Raw genomic sequence first — 21,104 nt, 5'->3', positions numbered from 1 at the left:
TTCTAAGTACGAATTTTCCTGAATTTTTCGATTTATGTCTTCGTTAACATAGCTTTTGGAAGATCTAGTGATGTTTCAGACCTATCTGATGAAGAAGAAGAGTTGTTTGCTGGCTTTACTATGGAACAAATCGCTGAAATTCGACAACAACCACAGACACAAAGGGAACAACAAATGCTTTGCGATGTTGACAAAGAAATTGAAGACTTCTTAGCTGATCTCAAGCGGACAAAACTTGTTCGTGATGAGGTCAGAACTCACCAGAGTGAAAACCTAGTGACCACAATCAGGGACCGCGGAGGGGGAGGGGCTGGTAGGGCTATAGCCCTACCACTTTTTTGGCTAAAATTTTTTTTTTTTTAGGGCTCCAGTTGACATGGATAAAATATGGATTTTTTTTTTACTGCTGGAATTTTTTTCTAGGGCTCCAGTTGACATGAATAAAATATGGATTTTACTACTTGAAAGTGATAAAACGTGTGTACTCTTGCAAATTTGTCTAACGTTAAAGGCTTGGTAAAGCTCTGCGGCGGCAGTTAATTTCACAGGCGTTCCTACCGTATGACAGACACGGACGAGCGGGACTAGGGCGATTTGCTCACATGCTTCACAACCTCCATACTTGCAGACATTTTAGTAAGTGGTTTGCTCGTTGACTGTGCTAACTCAATTGTTCTATTTTCTTCGCTTCTCCTTTGGAAATGTCAAGACGGATCACGAGTTTTTTCAAAAGTGTGCCAGGTAAAGTCCTTTTGACTATTTAACCGGTTAATATTGATGCGATAAACGAAGAAAATCGAGATAGTTTCTTAAACATTTACTGCAATGAATCGAAAATCCTCATGCGAATTATTAAAACGAAAAACTGAAAACTTACTAAAGACTTCCTCTACTTTATTGCTAGATAACTCAAGTGCCCCAACGGAGACCGTGCACGTGGATGGAGCTAATGCGGATGTTGGAGGAAATGCTATAGGCATTGAAGGTTTGTGCTACACAAATATTTTTGGTTCTGATTGCGTTGAGAGATTCTAAGCAATATTATTTTTTGTTAAACTTATATGCCGACTTTGGGGGTGAAGGGGTTGTTCCGTTGTAACGAAGCGCTGTAATTCCGAATGTTCTCATTCAGAAAAAGACAGTGCCTTTATTTATTAAACAGACGTACGAAGATATAATTTACTATTAAATTATTTTTTATTTATTTATGCACAACAGCACTGTCAGATGAGCTGCTAGAGGGTATATTTAAACGATTTTCCGTGAGAGAAATTGTAACGTCCCTGTCCCGCGTCTCCAAGCGATGGAGAAGAATTTCAGACAGCAACTGTTTGTGGACTTTTCTTCATCTCGATGAATGGAACATCCAGTATATAACAGAAGAGCATCTAAAGAGCATAATGTCTCATTCACCGGGGTTTATTCATTTTTCTTTAAGATATATCGAAATAGTGGAAGCAAATGTCAAATCAATGGCCACTTTACACAAGAGCCTAGCTTGCTCAAGTAAACTTGAGTATTTAGATCTAAGTGGACAGCCCATAACTTCGATTCGTTTCTTGTTGCAGGGGCCTGTGTTACCCATTCGAACCTTGATACTAAACGATTGTACAAAAATAAGAACCAATGACATTGTTGCTGTTATAATGCAGTTACAGAAATTAGAAACGTTATCCCTGAATAGAGTTGGCATATCAGCTAGAGAAGCAGTAGCTATTGCTTGTTCGCAGCCTTCGCTGTTCATGTTGGGTTTAGTCGGAATCAAATTCTCACTAAGTGATGTAAGATACATACTTGAGCACACTGGTCCTTTCTTTTTAGAAATATCGCGTTTTTCAATCGATGAACCTATTTTGCGTTCATTAGAGTCAGAGTATGATACCAGCATCGTTTTGCTATGATGTAATTTCGCTTTGAAACAGTTACAGTGGGTAGTCACCTGACTAAATGGACAGTTTTCCTTATGTTAATGCTTGCTAATACTGTATTTTTAAAAGTTGAATATTGTGCTGAATAAACCTTGATTCAAAAGTCATCTAGCATGAGTCAGCCATATGAATTACTTATAATTGAACCGTAGTTGTTTGTATTCCTAGTATTAAGAAACATATCATGACATCAAATGAGTAGACAATAACCGCTGTGAATGTTAGAGTTAGTGTCATACTTGATTTTAGCCTTTTTTGAGGTTCTATTTTGAATAAGTAAAAACTGGCGTCATGACAGTCATGCGATTTTCCTTCAGTTCTTGTTACAAAGTACTGTTTTTTTTTTTTACACCCGCAGATCTTTTTTATTCTTTTACTGTTATACACCTGCAGATCCACAACCATGTACCAGCGGTCTCCTGCATCATGAAACATCAGTGCCACTGCCTCCCACACAATCAGAGCCATATCAGCCGATGAACTTCCAATTCCCTAAGGCAAAAGTTGGCAAACAAAATCGTTCCTTTAATGCCAAGTGGTTCAGGGATTATCCTTGGCTTCATTATGTTGTAGATAAAGATGCAGTTTTGTGCTTCTTGTGTGCAAAACAAAAGTCAAATTTGAGTAGTGCCAAGAATAAAGAACTTGTATTCGTACAGTCGGGATTCTCCAACTGGAAAAATGCGTTGGCTCAATTTAGAGAGCACCAGAATTCTTATTGCCATAAATTGGCCGTAGAATACTCTACAACAATACCCTCGTGTGGCAATGTTGTTGAAATGATGAACGAGACAGCAAGAGCAACGATGGAAGAAAATCGCCGATGTCTCATTGCAATTATTGAATGTCTACAGTTTCTAGCTCGTCAAGGCCTTGCATTTCAAGGAAGTACCGAGGGAGAATCAAACTTTTCGCAGTTGCTGCAGCTTAGAGCCAAGGATCGCCCTGAGCTGTTAGTGTGGCTCAATAGGACCGCCGACAAATATACTTCTCACGAAATCCAAAATGAGTTAATAGCTATTCTTGCCAGCAGGGTCATCCAAGATTTAGTATCCGACATTCAAAAGGCTAACTTTTTCGCTATCATCTGTGATGAGTATACCGATATAAGTAATAAAGAACAACTTACGATTTGCATTCGATGGGTTGATGACTCTCTTGTTGCACATGAAGACTTCATTGGGTTCGTCAAAATTCCAAATATTATGGCGGAGACCATAGTAACAGCTATTAAGGACACTTTGGCTAGACTAGGTCTTTCACTAACCAACTGCAGGGGTCAATGTTACGATGGAGCAAGCAATATGCTTGGACCCAAAACGGGTGTGGCTAAACGAATTCAAGAGGTTGAACCTAAAGCACATCCTACCCACTGCTATGCTCACTCTTTGAGTTTAAGCGTGAAAGATATGACCTGCAACTGTCAACTGTTGTCACAAACAATGGATATTGCGAAGGAGATTGTCACCCTGATCAAATTTTCACCAAAGCGGGAGTGCTTACTTCAACAGCTTAAGGAAAATTTGGAGACGGAAGACGAGGATACTAGTTCCCGTGGAATTATTGGACTTTGCCCTACAAGGTGGACGGTTAGAGCCAGTTGTTTTCGACGAATTCTTGAGAACTACGCAGTTCTTATGGAAGAGTGGGATGTTTGTTTGTCCGAACGATTACAGCCCGATGTGCGTGCAAGGATAATAGGATGCAAGGCCCAAATGGAACGATTCGACTTTTTCTTTGGCTTGCATCTTGGAGAGCGGCTTTATTCCCACACTGATAATCTATCTAAGACTCTCCAGGGTACTAAGATGGCTGCTGTCAGTGGACAACGCCTGGCAAACCTTACAAAGGAGACACTCACTAAAATGCGCAATGATCAGAACTTTGACAATTTCTATGCCAATGTTTCCCGCAAGAGTGAAGGCCTGGTTGGCGAACCAACACTTCCATGAAAGCGACGTGCTCCGGCCAGACTGGAGGTTGGTGCTAGTGCACCAAGCTATCCCCAAACCGCCAAAGATCACTTCAGAAGGGTCTACTATGAGGCTATCGAACTAATCGTCAGTGCCATCGATCAGCGCTTTAACCAGGAGAGCTTCACCTCCTACGCCCAGATGGAGACCCTCCTGGTTAAAGCTGCTAATGGTGAAGACTATGAGGCAGAATTCAAGTTTATTCAAGAATCGTACAGCGAGGATATCGATACTGGGGCGTTACCTGGGCAACTTAGTACTTTGGAAGTCATGTTAAAGGAGGAGAAGATATCATGTTTTGACGAAATCCTGTTGGCCGTGTCACAGTTTCCTGAACCAGAAAAGAAGCTAATACAAGAAGTCCAAACTGTCTGTAAGCTGCTCGCCGTAAATCCAGCTACCAGTGCTGCTGGCGAGCGTTCATTTTCATCTGCACGACGTCTGAAGACCTGGCTTCGATCCAGAATGGGCGATGACAGATTCACTAACCTAGCAGTGCTAAACGGCCACAAGCAAAGAACAGACAGTGTCCCTATCACGGAGGTTGCAAAGGAGTTTGTTTCCCGCAATGAGAACCGAAAGAGAAACTTCGGAAAATTCAAAGAGTAGCAATCAGCGTATGGGTAGGTTTATTAACATAGTGGCTGTATTGAATAGTATACATATTATATCTAAATTTATTGAGGTTGTAAACAAGACAGCGCGGATGCAAGATAAATGGCGAAACACAGACCTTTCGTCTGACGTTTGTTTGTATTGGCCGGATTTTTTAGCCCTACCACTTTAAAATGGTCTCCGCGGTCCCTGACAATGTGGGGAGATAAGCATGTGTGGTTTCGATGATGTTGACAAATACTGCTCCAGAACCCGAAATCTGCTGTAGAGCAGCGTGTAGGAAGAATCAAAGGTCTCTATGAGACTACGACTATTTTGCTATGGTCTATCTGTTGGCTGTCAATTGTGGTATGGAGTAGTGTTTTGCTAAAGGGTGAAAGATGCTTTTCATGTTGTTTAGGAGTGGAAGTCTTGAAAATAACTTAGCTTACCTGAATACTTTACACTTCCACATCACATTCTAAATTAAAACTGAAACCTAGAAGTCAACAACGCGCTGTTTACAAAACTCAACCGCAAATTAAGGAGCCAAAGAAAACCCAATCGAAAACACATTGAATATACTGTAGTACTCGTGTCGCGTATACGCTTATTCCGGCCTACTAAAGCAAACAAACAGTTCAGCGGTTCAATACATTCTTCATATATACCCACACCCCCGGCCCACACCGAAAAGAAATCCCTAGAATTGAGAACGCGAATAAATGATTATTTACTCGTGTTTAGCAAGACTAACGCAATCGATTGTCGCGAATGTGAAAGACTTGTAAAAGTACAAATTTGCGTTCTTAATCGTTTTAGGTTAAATATTAGCGCTCCTTTAGTGTGTTAGACGCTTGTACCAGTCCAAACTTGCGTTCTTACGTTCTTGGTTACATATTAGCGTCGCTTTAGTCTGTGAAAGACTTATACATTGCCTTCAAGTGTTGGCTGACGCTTTGTTCACCCACACCGAAAAGAACTCCCTTGAATTGAGAACGCGAATGATTATTTACTCGTGTTTAGCGTGACTAACGCAATCGATTGTCGCGAAAACAAATCCTTTAGGTTAAATATTAGCGCGACTTATACGTTGCCTTCAAGTGTTGACTGACGCATTGTTCACCCACACCGAAAAGAAATCCCTTGAATTGAGAACGCGAATAAATGATTATTCACTCGTGTTAAGCGTGACTAACGCAATCGATTGTCGCGAAAACAAATCCTTAGTTGTGTCATATCGGATTTGAGATACTCACGCATAAAAATAATTGTTATATAACGTTTATACATGTGACAAGTCACGTTTTTAACACGAGATAGCAAGTGTTGACGCAATACTAATGAGATACCCTTTCATCACCCACAGCGGCTAATGGAGTTCAAGTCTAATTTCCGGTCCAAAAATATCGCACGTAGACAAAAACAATTGTTATCATGGCGGGTGTTGAGCGCAGGTTGAGCGGAATGAAGTAGAAAGCGCGTTCTTCTAGGTTTTAGAAAATCTCTCAAGAGTTTTGTTCACAAAACATTTAAAGACGAACAAAGGGAGTGTATTCGACGAATAGTTTGTGAAAGAAAAGATGATTTGGCGGTGCTTCCGATGGGATTCGGTAAGAGCGTGATCTATCACCAGTGGTGTCGAAGAGTATTACATCACACCACCAAAGACGCCAGACGATCGTGCCAGTGACGAAAACTACGACCTTTAAATGACTGACCTGAGCCTTACACAAAATCAGCCTTTGCAGAAATCAAATTTTAAAAACCATCCGATCAGCTCGTAATGTGAGTCTTATGCGTATTTTTCTCGTCTTTTGCCCGATAAAATGTGCGAAACATTCATTTTTCCGTGCTACGGCGGAATTTTAAAATAAATAAATATTATCGCTAAAAAGGGTTTCTTGAAAGTTGGGACAAGCATGTTGCCTCATCCTCGGTGTAAGAAGAACGCGAATAAATGATTATTTACTCGTGTTTAGCGAGACTAACGCAATCGATTGTCGCGAATGTGAAAGACTTGTAAAAGTACAAATTTGCATTCTTAATCGTTTTAGGTTAAATATTAGCGCTCCTTTAGTGTGTTAGACGCTTGTACCAGTCCAAACTTGCGTTCTTACGTTCTTGGTTACATATTAGCGTCGCTTTAGTCTGTGAAAGACTTATACATTGCCTTCAAGTGTTGGCTGACGCTTTGTTCACCCACACCGAAAAGAAATCCCTTGAATTGAGAACGCGAATGATTATTTACTCGTGTTTAGCGTGACTAACGCAATCGATTGTCGCGAATGTGAAAGACTTGTAAAAGTACAAATTTGCGTTCTTAATCGTTTTAGGTTAAATATTAGCGCTCCTTTAGTGTGTTAGACGCTTGTACCAGTCCAAACTTGCGTTCTTACGTTCTTGGTTACATATTAGCGTTGCTTTAGTCTGTGAAAGACTTATACATTGCCTTCAAGTGTTGGCTGACGCTTTGTTCACCCACACCGAAAAGAACTCCCTTGAATTGAGAACGCGAATGATTATTTACTCGTGTTTAGCGTGACTAACGCAATCGATTGTCGCGAAAACAAATCCTTTAAGTTAAATATTAGCGCGACTTATACGTTGCCTTCAAGTGTTGACTGACGCATTGTTCACCCACACCGAAAAGAAATCCCTTGAATTGAGAACGCGAATAAATGATTATTCACTCGTGTTAAGCGTGACTAACGCAATCGATTGTCGCGAAAATATCTGATTTGAGATACTCACGCATAAAAATAATTGTTATATAACGTTTATACATGTGACAAGTCACGTTTTGAACACGAGATAGCAAGTGTTGACGCAATACTAATGAGATACCCTTTCATCACCCACAGCGGCTAATGGAGTTCAAGTCTAATTTCCGGTCCAAAAATATCGCACGTAGACAAAAACAATTGTTATCATGGCGGGTGTTGAGCGCAGGTTGAGCGGAATGAAGTAGAAAGCGAGTTCTTCTAGGTTTTAGAAAATCTCTCAAGAGTTTTGTTCACAAAACATTTAAATGATGTAATGTATATGAAATACCGTAAACACCCGCGGATAAGCCGCACCCGCAGATAAGCCGCACCCTGAGTTTAACAACTCAAATGTTGGAAAAAAAGTTTTTTGAAAGTAAATCAAAGAAAATCCAAAGTCGAATCAAAAATCCAAAGTTGAGTCTTTAAGAAGTCTTGTCATCGAACGTAAACTAACTGAACATTGAAACAGAAAATACTTCAGTCTTACCCACAATTTGAACTCTTTAATATAATGAAAACCAACTTTGACATATTATGGGTGACCTTTTTCTGGCATTTGTTGAGAGGTATTTCTTCATTCAACGCAGTTTTTCCATAGATTTTTGTGTCAACAACAAGAACTTGCGTTTGAACGTTCGTAGCTTAGTAACCAGGCATTTGATCGGACGCAAAATATGGGACTAGGGCGAGAACGAACAAGCAAAACAAGATGGCGATGGAGGCGTTCGGGTTTCGTGGCTATCATATGGACAAAATAAAGAGATTTGGGAGCCATCTATTGGAGATAAACTCGTTGCATGAAGAGAGTTTTGTAATCAGTTCGACAAATTTTCTATCAAAGTGCAAAATGAGAAAGAAACAATTGGCCATCTTACTCGAGAATACCAGCTGAGAATACTCGTGGTATTTTCTCGCTCGTAAAGTATCAATATTACTGTTAAAGTAAGAGGCTATTGTCGACACTGCAAACAGTACAGGAGCTGTCAAACTTGCAAAAGCAATGACCGGTACTCTCTTGTAATTTTATGTTATATTAATTTACATAATTTTCCATACATTTAGTGTCAGTTCACGAAAATTTACGGCACCTTTTCCGAATGTTCCCGCAGATAAGCCGCACCCCCGATCTCGAGCGAAAATTTTTGGAAAAAAGGTGCGGCTTATCTGCGGGTTTTTACGGTAATTCATATATGAACTGCGGATGTATATGAAAGTGATATATGATCGTCGCAGTGAATTTCCAATTTAAGCAATTGGAATAAAGAAGCCTGAAAAAAATTCAGGGCTTCAACGGGATTCGAACCCGTGACCTCCGCGATACCGGTGCGATGCTCTACCAACTGAGCTATTGAAGCCACACATTGGGAGCGAGGTCAATTGTGAGTTCATATTTTCCCGCGAGAGGAGTGAAATGATGTAATGTATATGAACTAATTCATATATGAACTGCGGATGTATATGAAAGTGATATATGATCGTCGCAGTGAATTTCCAATTTAAGCAATTGGAATAAAGAAGCCTGAAAAAAATTCAGGGCTTCAACGGGATTCGAACCCGTGACCTCCGCGATACCGGTGCGATGCTCTACCAACTGAGCTATTGAAGCCACACATTGGGAGCGAGGTCAATTGTGAGTTCATATTTTCCTGCGAGAGGAGTGAAATGATGTAATGTATATGAAATAATTCATATATGAACTGCGGATGTATATGAAAGTGATATATGATCGTCGCAGTGAATTTCCAATTTAAGCAATTGGAATAAAGAAGCCTGAAAAAAAATTCAGGTTCGAATCCCGTTGAAGCCCCGCGAATGATTATTTACTCGTGTTTAGCGTGACTAACGCAATCGATTGTCGCGAAAACAAATCCTTTAGGTTAAATATTAGCGCGACTTATACGTTGCCTTCAAGTGTTGACTGATGCATTGTTCACCCACACCGAAAAGAAATCCCTTGAATTGAGAACGCGAATAAATGATTATTCACTCGTGTTAAGCGTGACTAACGCAATCGATTGTCGCGAAAACAAATCCTTAGTTGTGTCATATCGGATTTGAGATACTCACGCATAAAAATAATTGTTATATAACGTTTATACATGTGACAAGTCACGTTTTTAACACGAGATAACAAGTGTTGACGCAATACTAATGAGATACCCTTTCATCACCCACAGCGGCTAATGGAGTTCAAGTCTAATTTCCGGTCCAAAAATATCGCACGTAGACAAAAACAATTGTTATCATGGCGGGTGTTGAGCGCAGGTTGAGCGGAATGAAGTAGAAAGCGAGTTCTTCTAGGTTTTAGAAAATCTCTCAAGAGTTTTGTTCACAAAACATTTAAAGACGAACAAAGGGGGGCCGAGGTATGGCGCCGTGAAGAACGTGCTTATCTCCGCTCGCAAAAAATTCGCTATTTCTTGGAAGTCAATGGCGGAATCTTTGCTAAAATACGTATCAAAAAGAAGGAACCGATCCTCCGACAGCTCGACGGATGGAAAAGTGGATTCTCCAGCAATGAAAAAAGTAAAAAACACAAGCGCTCCCGAGTCTTCGCCGCCACGCGAGGAACATGGCGAACATAACGATGACAGCGACCTTGTGCTGACCGCGCTCGAACTAACGGACGATCTTAATGGAACTCTAAAATGCATCCTAGAAAAGCTCAAGAAGCTGGATACCATTGAAAACGCCGTTAAAAAAATTGAAGGCAGCTTGGACAAATTAGAAAGAAGAACAGGGATACTTGAAGAATTCGAGAAGACGGCGAGAGAAGATATCGAGAACCTAAAGTCAAACCACATGCTGATTGAAAAGAAACAAGATGGCGATAAAAAGGCCTTAGACAAAAAGATCAAAGGTATTGAAGGGAAAATAGCCGAACTAAAAGTCAAGGAGGGAGAAATTGACCAAACTTTAAAAGACCTCAACACGAAAGATTTATATTTAGAAGCTTACTCGAGGCGCGAGAATATAAAATTTAACAACATCCCTGAATTTCCTTCGCCGAGAAATGGTTTAGAAGACACAGAAGAAGTGCTTAGATCCTTCCTGGAAAAGCAGCTGGGCTATCATGATGCAAGTTCTGTGGAGATTCAAAGAGTTCATCGACTGGGGAGAAAGAAAGAAGATGGAGGAGCACGGCCAATTCTTGCCAGATTCCTTCGCTTCAAAGATTGCGAGAAAATTCTCGGTCTTGGCTCCCGTCTCAGAGGTACGAATTTCCAGATGTTTAAGGATCTCCCTCAAGAATTGGTGACCAGAAGACGTGAACAAATGGATACCTTCAAGACGGCAAAACGAAATAATATTCCCGTATCCTTTAGCAAATCACAACCGGACAAACTATATGTAAGAGGTAAACTTTGGCCAGTTGGCCAGGTGCTGGACATCTAATGGAGCAAACTCCTCGTAAACCCTTTCTTTGTTCTTTCTAGTTTTTGCTCTTTACCACCCTTGAGCTAAAACTTTTTTCGCCACTTTTTATAAGGACATTGTAGAATTTTGCGAGCGGAGAGAGCTGCTGAAGAACACCGCAAAACCAAAAGCTCACTCTTAAACTAATTGCGTGTTTAATCTTCCCTAACTGTTGCTTGTCGTTGCTCTGTATGTTGTCGTTTTTTTCCTTGCTTCCAACGTTTTTTTGCTCGTACGCTATGTGTAGCTTAAGTTTTCACTTATATTCCATTTGTAATTTTTTTGTTATTTATTTATTTATTTATTTCTGCAGCAAAGTTAATTTTGTCTTCCAATGGTTATATGCTAATGTCGAACCAGTATTTTTAAAGCATGTGGTCATTTTGAGACCGTTATTTATAAAAATGCAAATCAGTCATCACAATCTCTTTTACTTCACATAATACAATGGATCTGAAATTAGCTTCCCTTAACGTCAGGGGATTAGGAAACAATACAAAAAGGAGAGAGGTGTTCAATTGGTTGAGAGAGAAAAAGCAATCTATATATATGCTGCAAGAGGTTCATTGTTCTGAAGACACTTCGGAAATATGGGCTAATGAGTGGGGCTACAAAGCGCTTTTCAGCTGCTGCAGCAGCAAAAAAGCGGGTGTTGGCATTCTTTTTTATAACAACTTTAATCTTCAAATTCAAAGGGTTTTTTCAGATCCGAATGGTCGCTTTATCATATGTGATATCGTTGCTAATGGAAAGAATCTTACCGTGGCTAACATATACGCACCTAACGAAGACGATCCAAATTTTTTCCAGCTTTTTTTTGATCATTTATCTAGCTTTAAATGTGAGGAAATTATAATCGGTGGGGACTTTAACTTAGTTCTTAATACTGAAATAGACAAAAAGGGCGGCCTTGCCAGAACACACAAAAATGCCTTAAAAGTGATTCGAGATTTCTCTGAAAATCTTGGTTTGACCGATGTCTGGAGAACGCTAAACCCGGAGGTTAAGAGATATACTTGGCGCCAAAACAAACCCGTCATACATTGCCGACTCGATTTTTTCCTATTAAGCGAATCATCTTTATGTGATGTTACTCATGCAGACATTGTTCCTGGCTTTAAAACAGACCACTCAATGGTCACCCTAAACTTATCTCTACACTCTAACCCCAGGGGAAAAGGTTTCTGGAAGTTGAACACTTCTCTTTTGTCTGAAATCAGATATATTGAAGAAATCAAAACAACAATTAATATCACCGTGAACCAATACAAGGATGACACAACGGTGAATCCGGCTCTTCTTTGGGAAATGATTAAACTAAAAGTGCGAGAAAAAACAATATCCTACGCCGCGTACAAAAGCGCAACTACAAAGAAACAAGAAGAAGCACTAGAAAGTGAAATCGCCTTGTTAGAAAATCAACTGGATAATGCAGAAAATAACAACCCCTTATATCACATCGTCGCAGAAAGAATTACCACCTTAAAGAAAGATCTAGAAAAAATCATTGAGTATCGTACTAAAGGCGCTATCATTAGATCAAAGTCGCTATGGTACAACGAGGGCGAAAAGAATTCAAAATATTTCCTAAATCTCGAAAAGAGGCACTGTAAACATGGAACAATAAGTCAATTAAAAGTCAGTGACAGCGACTTTGTAACCACGGATAAAGCTATTTTATCTGAATGTACAGATTTTTATAGAAACCTCTACACGTCCAAAATCCCAGACTGCTTTCAATCATCAGTGTTCGCCAAAGTAAACACCACTTCATTGACTCAAGAAGAACAAACCCTCTGCGAAGGAAAATTAACTCAAAAGGAATGTTTTGAAGCGCTGAAGAATATGAATCCCGACAAAACACCAGGCACTGATGGATTTCCCGCTGAATTTTACAAAGTCTTTTGGAAAGATATCGCCCCGTTTTTGATCTCGGCCCTCAATTATGCTTTTGACTCTGGTTGCCTCTCAGTTTCACAAAGGCGAGGGGTCATAAAGCTTATCCCAAAAAAGGATGCGGAACTTTACTTCATCAAAAATTGGCGGCCCATTACTCTTCTTAATACTGATTACAAAATTGCCGCAAAATCTATCGCAAATCGAATTAAACGCGTCCTCCCAAACCTTATTAACCACGATCAAACAGGATTTTTAAAAGGCAGATTTATAGGTGAAAATATTCGGCTTATCGATTGCATCATCCAATATGCCACAGAAAAGAACATTCCGGGCCTACTTCTTTTCATAGACTTCGAAAAGGCTTTTGATTCTCTTGAATGGTCCTTCATATATGACACTTTAAGAACCTTCGGCTTCGGTGCTTCGCTCACTAATTGGGTAAAAACTTTATATAACAATACCGAAAGCTGTGTTCTAAACAATGGCTGGGCTAGCGATTTTTTTGAAATTCAAAGAGGTGTTAGACAAGGCTGCCCACTGTCACCATATCTATTCATTCTATCGGCAGAAATTTTGGCCATCGCGATAAGAAACAATACAAATATAAAGGGAATCTCTGTAAACGATGAGGAAATTAAGATAAGTCAGTACGCCGATGATACAACACTAATTCTTGACGGGTCTCATGAATCTCTCTTTTCATCTCTTGCAATGCTTGATGAATTCAGCAAAGTCTCTGGCCTCAGGCTCAATGACAAAAAAACTGAAGCCCTATGGATCGGTGCAAGTATTGGAAATGACAAAATCGTGCTACCAGGAAAAGAACTCAAATGGCCAAAAAACAAGGTAAAAACCCTAGGGCTATGGATCTCTACAGACCCCGAACTATCTGTTTCTTTAAACTACAGCGAGAAACTTGAGAAAGTTAAGGAAATGTTAGGATGTTGGAAATACCGCAGGCTCACCTTGTTAGGTAAAATCACTGTAATCAAGTCATTAGTAGTCTCTCAACTGGTTTATTTACTCTCTCCCCTTTGCTCAAACCACAATGTCATTAATGAAATTAACAATCTGCTTTATAACTTTCTGTGGAACGGTAAAGGCGACAAGATTAAGCGAAAAGTTATGATAAACGATTTTGGTAATGGTGGCCTAAAAATGATTGACATTATCTCCTTCAATAAATCTCTTAAGACCATCTGGATTAAAAAATATTTAGATAACAGTAACAGCGGAAAATGGAAAATCTTCTTCGATATAGCTCTCGAAAAATATGGCTGCCAAAACTTTTTTTCTTGCAACCTCAGCGCTAGAGACACCTTAGCGACAATAACAACTTCTGATGCCTTTTTAAAAGAAATATTAGTTATTTGGGCAGAAGTTAACTTTGAGCCTGAAATAACATCTAAAGATCGTTTTTTGGACCTGCCACTTTGGTATAACTCCCTTATAAAAATAGCAAACAAGCCAGTCTTTTTTAAAAAATGGTTCACAAAAGGAATTACCATGGTAAAACATCTTCTCGGTCCAGACACAAACACCTTTCTATCGCAAAAAGATTTCTACTCAAAGTATGGATTAGATCCTCGCCCTCTAAGTTTCTACGGATTAATATCGGCGGTAAAGTCCCTTCGGGCTAAATCTAACTTCCGAGATGTACAGAAAACCAACTGCGACCATGTGCCACTCACAACAAAAATTCTACAGGCCCAAAACGCAACTTCAATAGTATACAATAAACTGATTAGCAACAAAAGTCTAACGCCAGAATTAAGTCAAAATAAATGGCTAGAAGACTGTAACCTACCAATAGAGGTTAATATAAATTGGACCGCTGCCTACGTCTTGGCTAAGAAATGCACCAAGAGTACTAAACTTATTGAATTTCAATTCAAACTCCTACATAGACGCGTGTCAACCAATACCTTCTTAACTAAAATAGGTCTAAAAGATAACGAAAACTGCAGCTTCTGTCACTCCTCCCCAGAGACATTAATTCATCTTTTTTGGTTATGCGACAAAACATCACACTTCTGGAAAGAAGTTATCAAATGGCTAGAAAACGTAAATTTACTGCCTAAAGACTACAACTTATCAAATGCCACTGCTTTGGGGCTGAGGCCAGACAATTCTCAATCTGCACTTTTAATCAACTACTGTCTTCTCTTAGCACGATATCACATATGGCTAACTAAAACAAAGGAAATGTACCCAAACTTATCGTATTTCATATGTCTACTCAAATCTTATCGTGAAATAGAAACAGAAAGTGGAGAAACTAAAAAATGGAAACCTTTTGCGGGATACATATAGGTATGTTTAATATTGTTATGTCCGTGTTGTTTTTTTCTTTTTTTCTTACTTAACTTTATACTCCTAATCTCATGACAGGAACATAGGTTACTGTTTTTTTAAATATCTCAAGTGCAATCACATGCTTTTGCCTTACTTTAACAATCAACGGTACATTGTGTCTTCCTGTAATTATGGTTATTTGCCTTCTTCTTTTCTTTGCCCTGTGGTGTTATTGTAATTGCTAGTAGTTTAAGTAGTGTTTTGTAAGCTGTATTTAGGTACTGTTAAAGACTGTTAGTAGTTTAAGTACTGTAAGCAGTGTTAACCGTGTACTGTTGTTATTGTACTGTAATCGCTGTTTTTTTTTCTGTATGTATTGATGCATTTCAATAAAAAAAAAAAAAAAAAAAAAAAAAAAAAAAAGACGAACAAAGGGAGTGTATTCGACGAATAGTTTGTGAAAGAAAAGATAATTTCCGTTCTTAATCATTTTAGGTTAAATATTAGCGCCCGGCTTCAGTGAGTGAGACGCTTGTACTAGTACAACGCTTTAGACTGTGAAACACTGAACCACTCACATTCTCGATTAGTTGTGTCATATCTCATTTGAGATACTCACGCATAAAAATAACTGTTATATAACGTTTATACATGTGACAAGTCACGTTTTTAACACGAGATCGCAATTGTTGACGCAATACTAATGAGAGACCCTTTCATCACCTACAGCGGAATATGTGACAAGTCACGTCTTTAACACGAGATCGGAAGTGGTGACGCAATAATAATAAGAGACCCTTTCATCGCCCACTAAGCGGAAAGAACTCCCTTGAGAAATTAAAACAGTCCCTTGAGAAATTAAAAAAGTCCCTTGAGAGTAGACAAGAATGTTCCAAATTTTGCCCACATCACTCCTAATCTCCTACTTCTGCTTGTAAACAAGCAAAATAGTCGAAAAAAGAAAGCAAGCTGTCCCACCCGAAGCAAAGAAGAAGCCGGATGAAGTGGAAGTTTACAACTATGGCATGAATGGAGTGGATGGAAACAACCAATACAGGAGCTACTATCCACCTGGAACCACTTCACGTTTATGTCAACATTACCATGGGAAGGTTCAATTAGTACAGGAACACAGGGGATTGACCCCATTTGCACATACTATGGAAAGGGTTCAACTATTTTCATCACCAAAAATCATGAAACTTTTCACAAACAGGGATGACTTTCCTTCAATCAAACGCGATACAAGCAACACTTGTCACCAGTGCATTTCAATCAAACCACCTGACAATTTTGGGTGGACTGGAAATAAGTAACAGCGGTCACATCAACGGACAAACATGGAGGACTTCTGTACAGTTGTTTGCTTTCAGAAGAAAGAAAACCCTTTTTACTCGTGAATGCATAATGAATGAGTATAGTAGGGAAAGTGAGCCATCCGTCCATCCGTCCATCCGTCCTTCCTTCCATCGTTGTTAACATTATGCAAATTAGGTATGCTCACGGGCGCTTTCTAAATTTCGTTTCCCACGGCTGTGGATAAAAATACAGCTTTACAAAGGTATCATTTCAAAGAAATAAGTGTAGAAAATACTTCACCCTGTAAATGAGAAACAATCGTTTCCCAAACGATGAAATATTGCCTTTTCGTATATAATAATCGCGAACATTCGGAAACGATGACCAGTGACTTTATGTATATGTTATTAAAAGACTGGGAAGGTTAAATCATGGCACGATTTAATAAAGGATAATCAGTAAAAGAGTAACGAAACTCTATACAAGACAGATATGTATATAATATCCGTGAAAAAAAATAAGAAGAAAAAAGAATTTTAGCCACAGGGTATGAGAGTCGATCCCGGGTCACACGCTTCAGAACGTAGGGCAGTACCACTGAGCCATCGGTTTACTGAGCAATTAAAATGATGAAAAAAGTAATTCTTATACCTAAGCAACCTGTTATATGTTCACCCTCTTTAAATAAAGTTGATTAATATTATTAATCACTATAATGAATATTTTCCATCGATACTATACTGTTCAAAGGAATCTAACGCATTCACGAGTAGGTCATAGACCTCTTTGATTATCTTGTAACATGATTGTTTATCAAGAATCAAGGATGCTATATTCTCTACGATAAATATTTACAGAGTAGGAAAGAAAAGATTTTGAAACATGTTTACACAACCGACCTTGACTGTCTGGAAACATAATTTCACTGACAAGGTGGGGATATGGATATTTCTGGAACCACACAATTTTAATAAATGGCCAATATGTGTTTCAATAAACAAGGTAAAATCAGTCTTGTAAAGAATATAACATTTAATTAATGTCTAACCACTCATTAATTACCTCCTCATAGTGTTGATGACACCTCCCGCTTGGACATATCCCATTTATTGCTTTGCATGTACAGTTTAGTTTGGACTTTCCCAGGTCAGCTGCAGTTTTCCACTTTCATGTTCCTGCCTTTCTTGGCCACTTGATCTGGGGACATTTCCTCACAGTTATTCACTGATTTGGCAGTATACAAGTGCAAATTTATCACATGGCAAAGGTATGACTGTTGTCTGGAAATAACTAACTGTTCATTAAAATCCCAGGAACTGTCCATTGCTATTGCCAGTGACATTGGCAGTTGGTTTTGATTTTTACACCTTAAAGGAAAAACAAAAAACAGACAAAGTAGCTATGAGCCACTGAACTTGGAAAATTAAATATGAAACAAGAATTGAAAACTGCAAACTGACAAACAAAGATCAGGGCTAACGGTAGCCAACTAGCCAAAGGCTAGTAGAAATGCAGTTTTGGCTAGTAGATTTTGGACTTTCACTAGCCAAAATGGCTAGTGGAAATTTCAGGCAGTTTTGTGAAAAAAAAGCACAAATTGAAATGACTCTGAGAGAACAGAACTAACAAGTACACTGTTGACATATATCAAAGAATGTGGACAAGCTAAAGTTACAGAAAAGTGAACAAACGATCATTGATAGCTTCTTTTAGGACTTTCCAGTGACGAAAACAACAAGTGAAAGAAAACTGCTTCTGCTAATTATTAGCCAGCCTGGAAAATCGAGCATTATGTGTAGGTTGTAACATTTATCAGTGATCGGGTAAGGTTGCGTGAACAATGAGGGTGAGAGGTTGCATACGTGAACGCTTTCAAAAACGCTGTCATGTACACATTTACGATTCGGTTACGTTGGATACCCGAGATTATTCTGCAGTGGAAAAACCCCAATCAATGAAGACAGCAAAGTGCCTACATGAAAACGCAAGTTTTTGTCTTGAGAAACACAGACTTTCCATGGATTTGGGAAGATACACCTATTTTGTCCGATTTGTCACTGTCTTTTGTCTCCGCTGGCTTGGGAGAAAAAAAAAAAGAAAACCATGCTTGAAAGTTCTGGCTAGTAGAATATTGGTTTTGGCTAGTGAAATCAAAGGTGTCACTAGCCACTAGGCTTGTTAGCAAAAAAGTTAGTCTTGAGCCCTGAAGATTTTCCAGAACAAATCATTTCACACTTCAGTTCACTTCACTCAGTTCAGTACATCCAAAAAAGGCAAAAGTTTGCCATAAACTTTGTACCCAGAATTTACTCATTTTTCTCAGTGCGTCAGCATGTCTGCTTATCGACTGGCTGAGAACCCCAACTCAGCCAGTCTTTTCCTAAAGAAGGTTACAAACAGATCTTAAGGGTCTCCCTAAAATATCTTTTGGAACAATATGGCGGTTTATGATTGAAGGAGTTGAAAGTAAAAAGCAACTATCAACTGCAAAGCCCCTCGTCAAGGGATTTAACTTCTTTAAGTCGGGACATGTTTTGTACATTGGTAATCTGCATGAAAATGGAAAAAACACTACATAAAAAGCCAGGTACTTCCATCCATGAAAAAAGATAAAGACGGTATACATCTGTTTTCTGGTAATGACATCTACTGGTAGTATTTTGAAAGCACATTGCAAGTGCCCTGCAGGTATTGATGGTCGCTGCAATCATGTCGCATCAACATTATTTGCCCTTGAACAACATTTTAAAAACAGGCAAAAAACAAGTTCTGATTCAGAGGAGTCCTGTACATCCAAGCCTTGTAAATGGAATGTTCCACGCAAGCGTCAAGGGTCCGGTCAAACCTATCTCTGAAATGAGCTTTGTCAAGCACGACTATGCAAAAGAAAAGAAAACCAAAAAGCCAAAGTTAACCTTGCAGCAGGGTAACAATGAATCAGATCAGAGAAACTGTCCAAGTGAAAGATTAGATAACTTTCGTGAGGCTATAAGAGAATATGAAATGAAATCTGGAAAAAACATTGGATGGACACATATTCTTCCTCAAAAAATTGATGATCAGGAAAAACCACTCATTTCACCTATCAAATGTCATCCAGTATCAGCTGATCAACTAAGAGAAAGATGTGAGAAGGTTAAGAGGAACATTAATTTTGATGAAGCAAAGATAACGCAAATAGAAGAGCAAACAAGAGAACAATCCAACACATCTTTGTGGCATCATCATAGGCAGCCCAGAATCACTGCTACCAAATGTTACAGGATAGCTGTACAAAGGGAGACTACATCACCCACCAAGACCATCCAAGAGGTCCTTGGTTATAACAAACCATTTCAGAGTAAATACATGCAAGAGGGACTCAAGATGGAAGACAACATTATTGCTGCTTACAAATCATTCAAACAGCAGCAAGGGGTCTCTGGCATTACTGTAGAAAAATGTGGCTTTTTTATTTACAAGCACGATGGCTTTCTTGGAGCAAGTCCAGATGGATTAGTGCATGATCCTTCAACAGAAAACACTAAGGGTCTTGTTGAACTGAAATACATTCAGGTTAACAAGGATGAAAGCCTGGAGGATGCTCTGATTCGAAAAGGAATTCCCAAGAAATATGAGGATGGTGTAAAGTTGAATGTGAGGCACAAATACTATTTTCAACTACAACAATTAATGTTTGTTGTCGAAAAAAATGGACAGACTTTGTGATTATGGGAACAGGTTGTACCACACCTTTTTGTGAGAGAGTTTCTTTCTCAGAAGACTTCTGTGATACAATTTTCCCAAAACTTGAATCATTTTTTAACTGCTGGCTTGTGCCAGAACTTGCATACCCTTGTGTCAAATATGGGAACCCTACAATAAATGCTTGCATGTTTGAAAAGTAACTTTAAACATATACTCATGAAAACTGTGACTAAAGTTTTATTTTCTTAAATGAGGTACAAAGCTGAATACACTGTAAGTAAGTGAAGACAATTTCTCTGGTCCATGTTGTTGATGGTATCATTTGGAAAAAGTAATTATTAAAGGTCAAATGCAACGAAATTTGATGAAATTTTATTTAAGACTCATTTTGACTTTAAATGAAAGGAAATACTGTGAATAATCATAATCTAAAGTTTTAAACGATTTGGTTAAAACGTCGCTGAGATATTCGATGTTAAAGACAGCCCTTTATCTTCGCTTCACAAACGGAACGGTTCGGAAAAGCTTCGGAAAATTGTCGGAAATGGATTTTGTGACGTCACATGTGGCGAGCTTCGACGCGCAAAGATGCAGCAAAGTGCTGTTCCAAGTTTGTCTCTACCAGGTCTTCTGCACCTTTTGGCATTTAAAATCCCGATAAAGCCGGATGACCATTCGAAATATCTTCTTAAAGACGAGGAGCGATGTAAGGAATGGTTGAGATTGACGAAAAAGAGAGGATGTGTATGCCAAATGCACGCTGGCTTTGCTCAGCAAATACATATCATCCGACATGTTTTTCTCAGAAAGCTTCCAGCAGAATCTTGCACTTTGGTCCGTGTTCCAGCCCTAGAAACTTCAAATGAGACCTGGCGCTTCTCCTCTTATTACCAACTTGGAAAGAAAGCCGTTAATCCCAGGACTAATGCGAAATCGTTTGCGACGACTGAAATGCAGAATTCGAAGGTAAAGTCGCTAATAAACTTACCCATTGTCTGTGAACCCCAAAGTTGTACTTTCTTGTATTATATTGAACTTAGATTCACACACTATTTCCTTAACCTGACGCTAGTCGCTTCATAAACTTCTACCAAAACTATAACTTTACTGTTTGCGTAAAATATTGTGAATCGCGAGGCTGGTATTAAAAATATATTTTTTATTACAGGAAGGAACTTTTGCAGACTTTTTATGTTTATGTTTCTTTTTACTTAAAAATGATATTCCCTATATTGCTTCGATCG

The 21,104-nt window shown here is 38.9% G+C and overlaps 2 protein-coding genes, 1 long non-coding RNA gene and 1 pseudogene across 4 annotated transcripts in view; 3 read left to right on the top strand and 1 right to left on the bottom strand.

Annotated features, from left to right (window-relative positions):
* LOC144648802 (uncharacterized) overlaps positions 1 to 21,104 on the bottom strand; it is a 31,027-nt gene that overhangs the window by 4,027 nt on the left and 5,896 nt on the right. The window contains exon 2 of one of the 2 annotated variants that reach the window (XR_013569772.1): positions 17,236 to 17,540. This is a non-coding gene — a long non-coding RNA (uncharacterized LOC144648802). Of the gene's footprint in view, positions 1 to 17,235; positions 17,541 to 21,104 lie in introns of those variants that run through there. The other variant, XR_013569773.1, reaches the window with a different exon arrangement.
* On the top strand, positions 309 to 4,702 carry LOC144652754 (zinc finger MYM-type protein 1-like). The gene is made up of 2 exons (XM_078512810.1): positions 309 to 985; positions 2,322 to 4,702. Exons 1-2 carry the CDS (start codon positions 826 to 828, stop codon positions 3,878 to 3,880), a joined length of 1,719 nt encoding a protein of 572 aa, XP_078368936.1. The 5' UTR covers positions 309 to 825; the 3' UTR covers positions 3,881 to 4,702.
* LOC144650043 (uncharacterized) lies at positions 9,622 to 10,659 on the top strand. The gene has a single exon (XM_078509688.1). The coding sequence runs from the start codon at positions 9,694 to 9,696 to the stop codon at positions 10,657 to 10,659; it is 966 nt and encodes a 321-aa protein (XP_078365814.1). The 5' UTR covers positions 9,622 to 9,693.
* LOC144652089 (uncharacterized) lies at positions 18,014 to 20,453 on the top strand (annotated as a pseudogene).

This window comes from Oculina patagonica, chromosome 4, assembly GCF_052425735.1.
Source record: "Oculina patagonica isolate OP01 chromosome 4, crgOcupat, whole genome shotgun sequence".
In the NCBI taxonomy this organism is placed as follows: Eukaryota; Metazoa; Cnidaria; class Anthozoa; order Scleractinia; family Oculinidae; genus Oculina; species Oculina patagonica.
This window is presented reverse-complemented; position numbering and strand designations above follow the sequence as displayed.

Bases quoted from the DNA above. Each gene is read 5' to 3' on its own strand.
- LOC144652754 (XM_078512810.1), top strand. From the start codon at position 826: ATGAATCGAAAATCCTCATGCGAATTATTAAAACGAAAAACTGAAAAC. The intron at 986-2,321 runs GTTTGTGCTACA...ATACACCTGCAG, and splicing joins AAATGCTATAGGCATTGAAG to ATCCACAACCATGTACCAGC.
- LOC144650043 (XM_078509688.1), top strand. From the start codon at position 9,694: ATGGCGGAATCTTTGCTAAAATACGTATCAAAAAGAAGGAACCGATCC.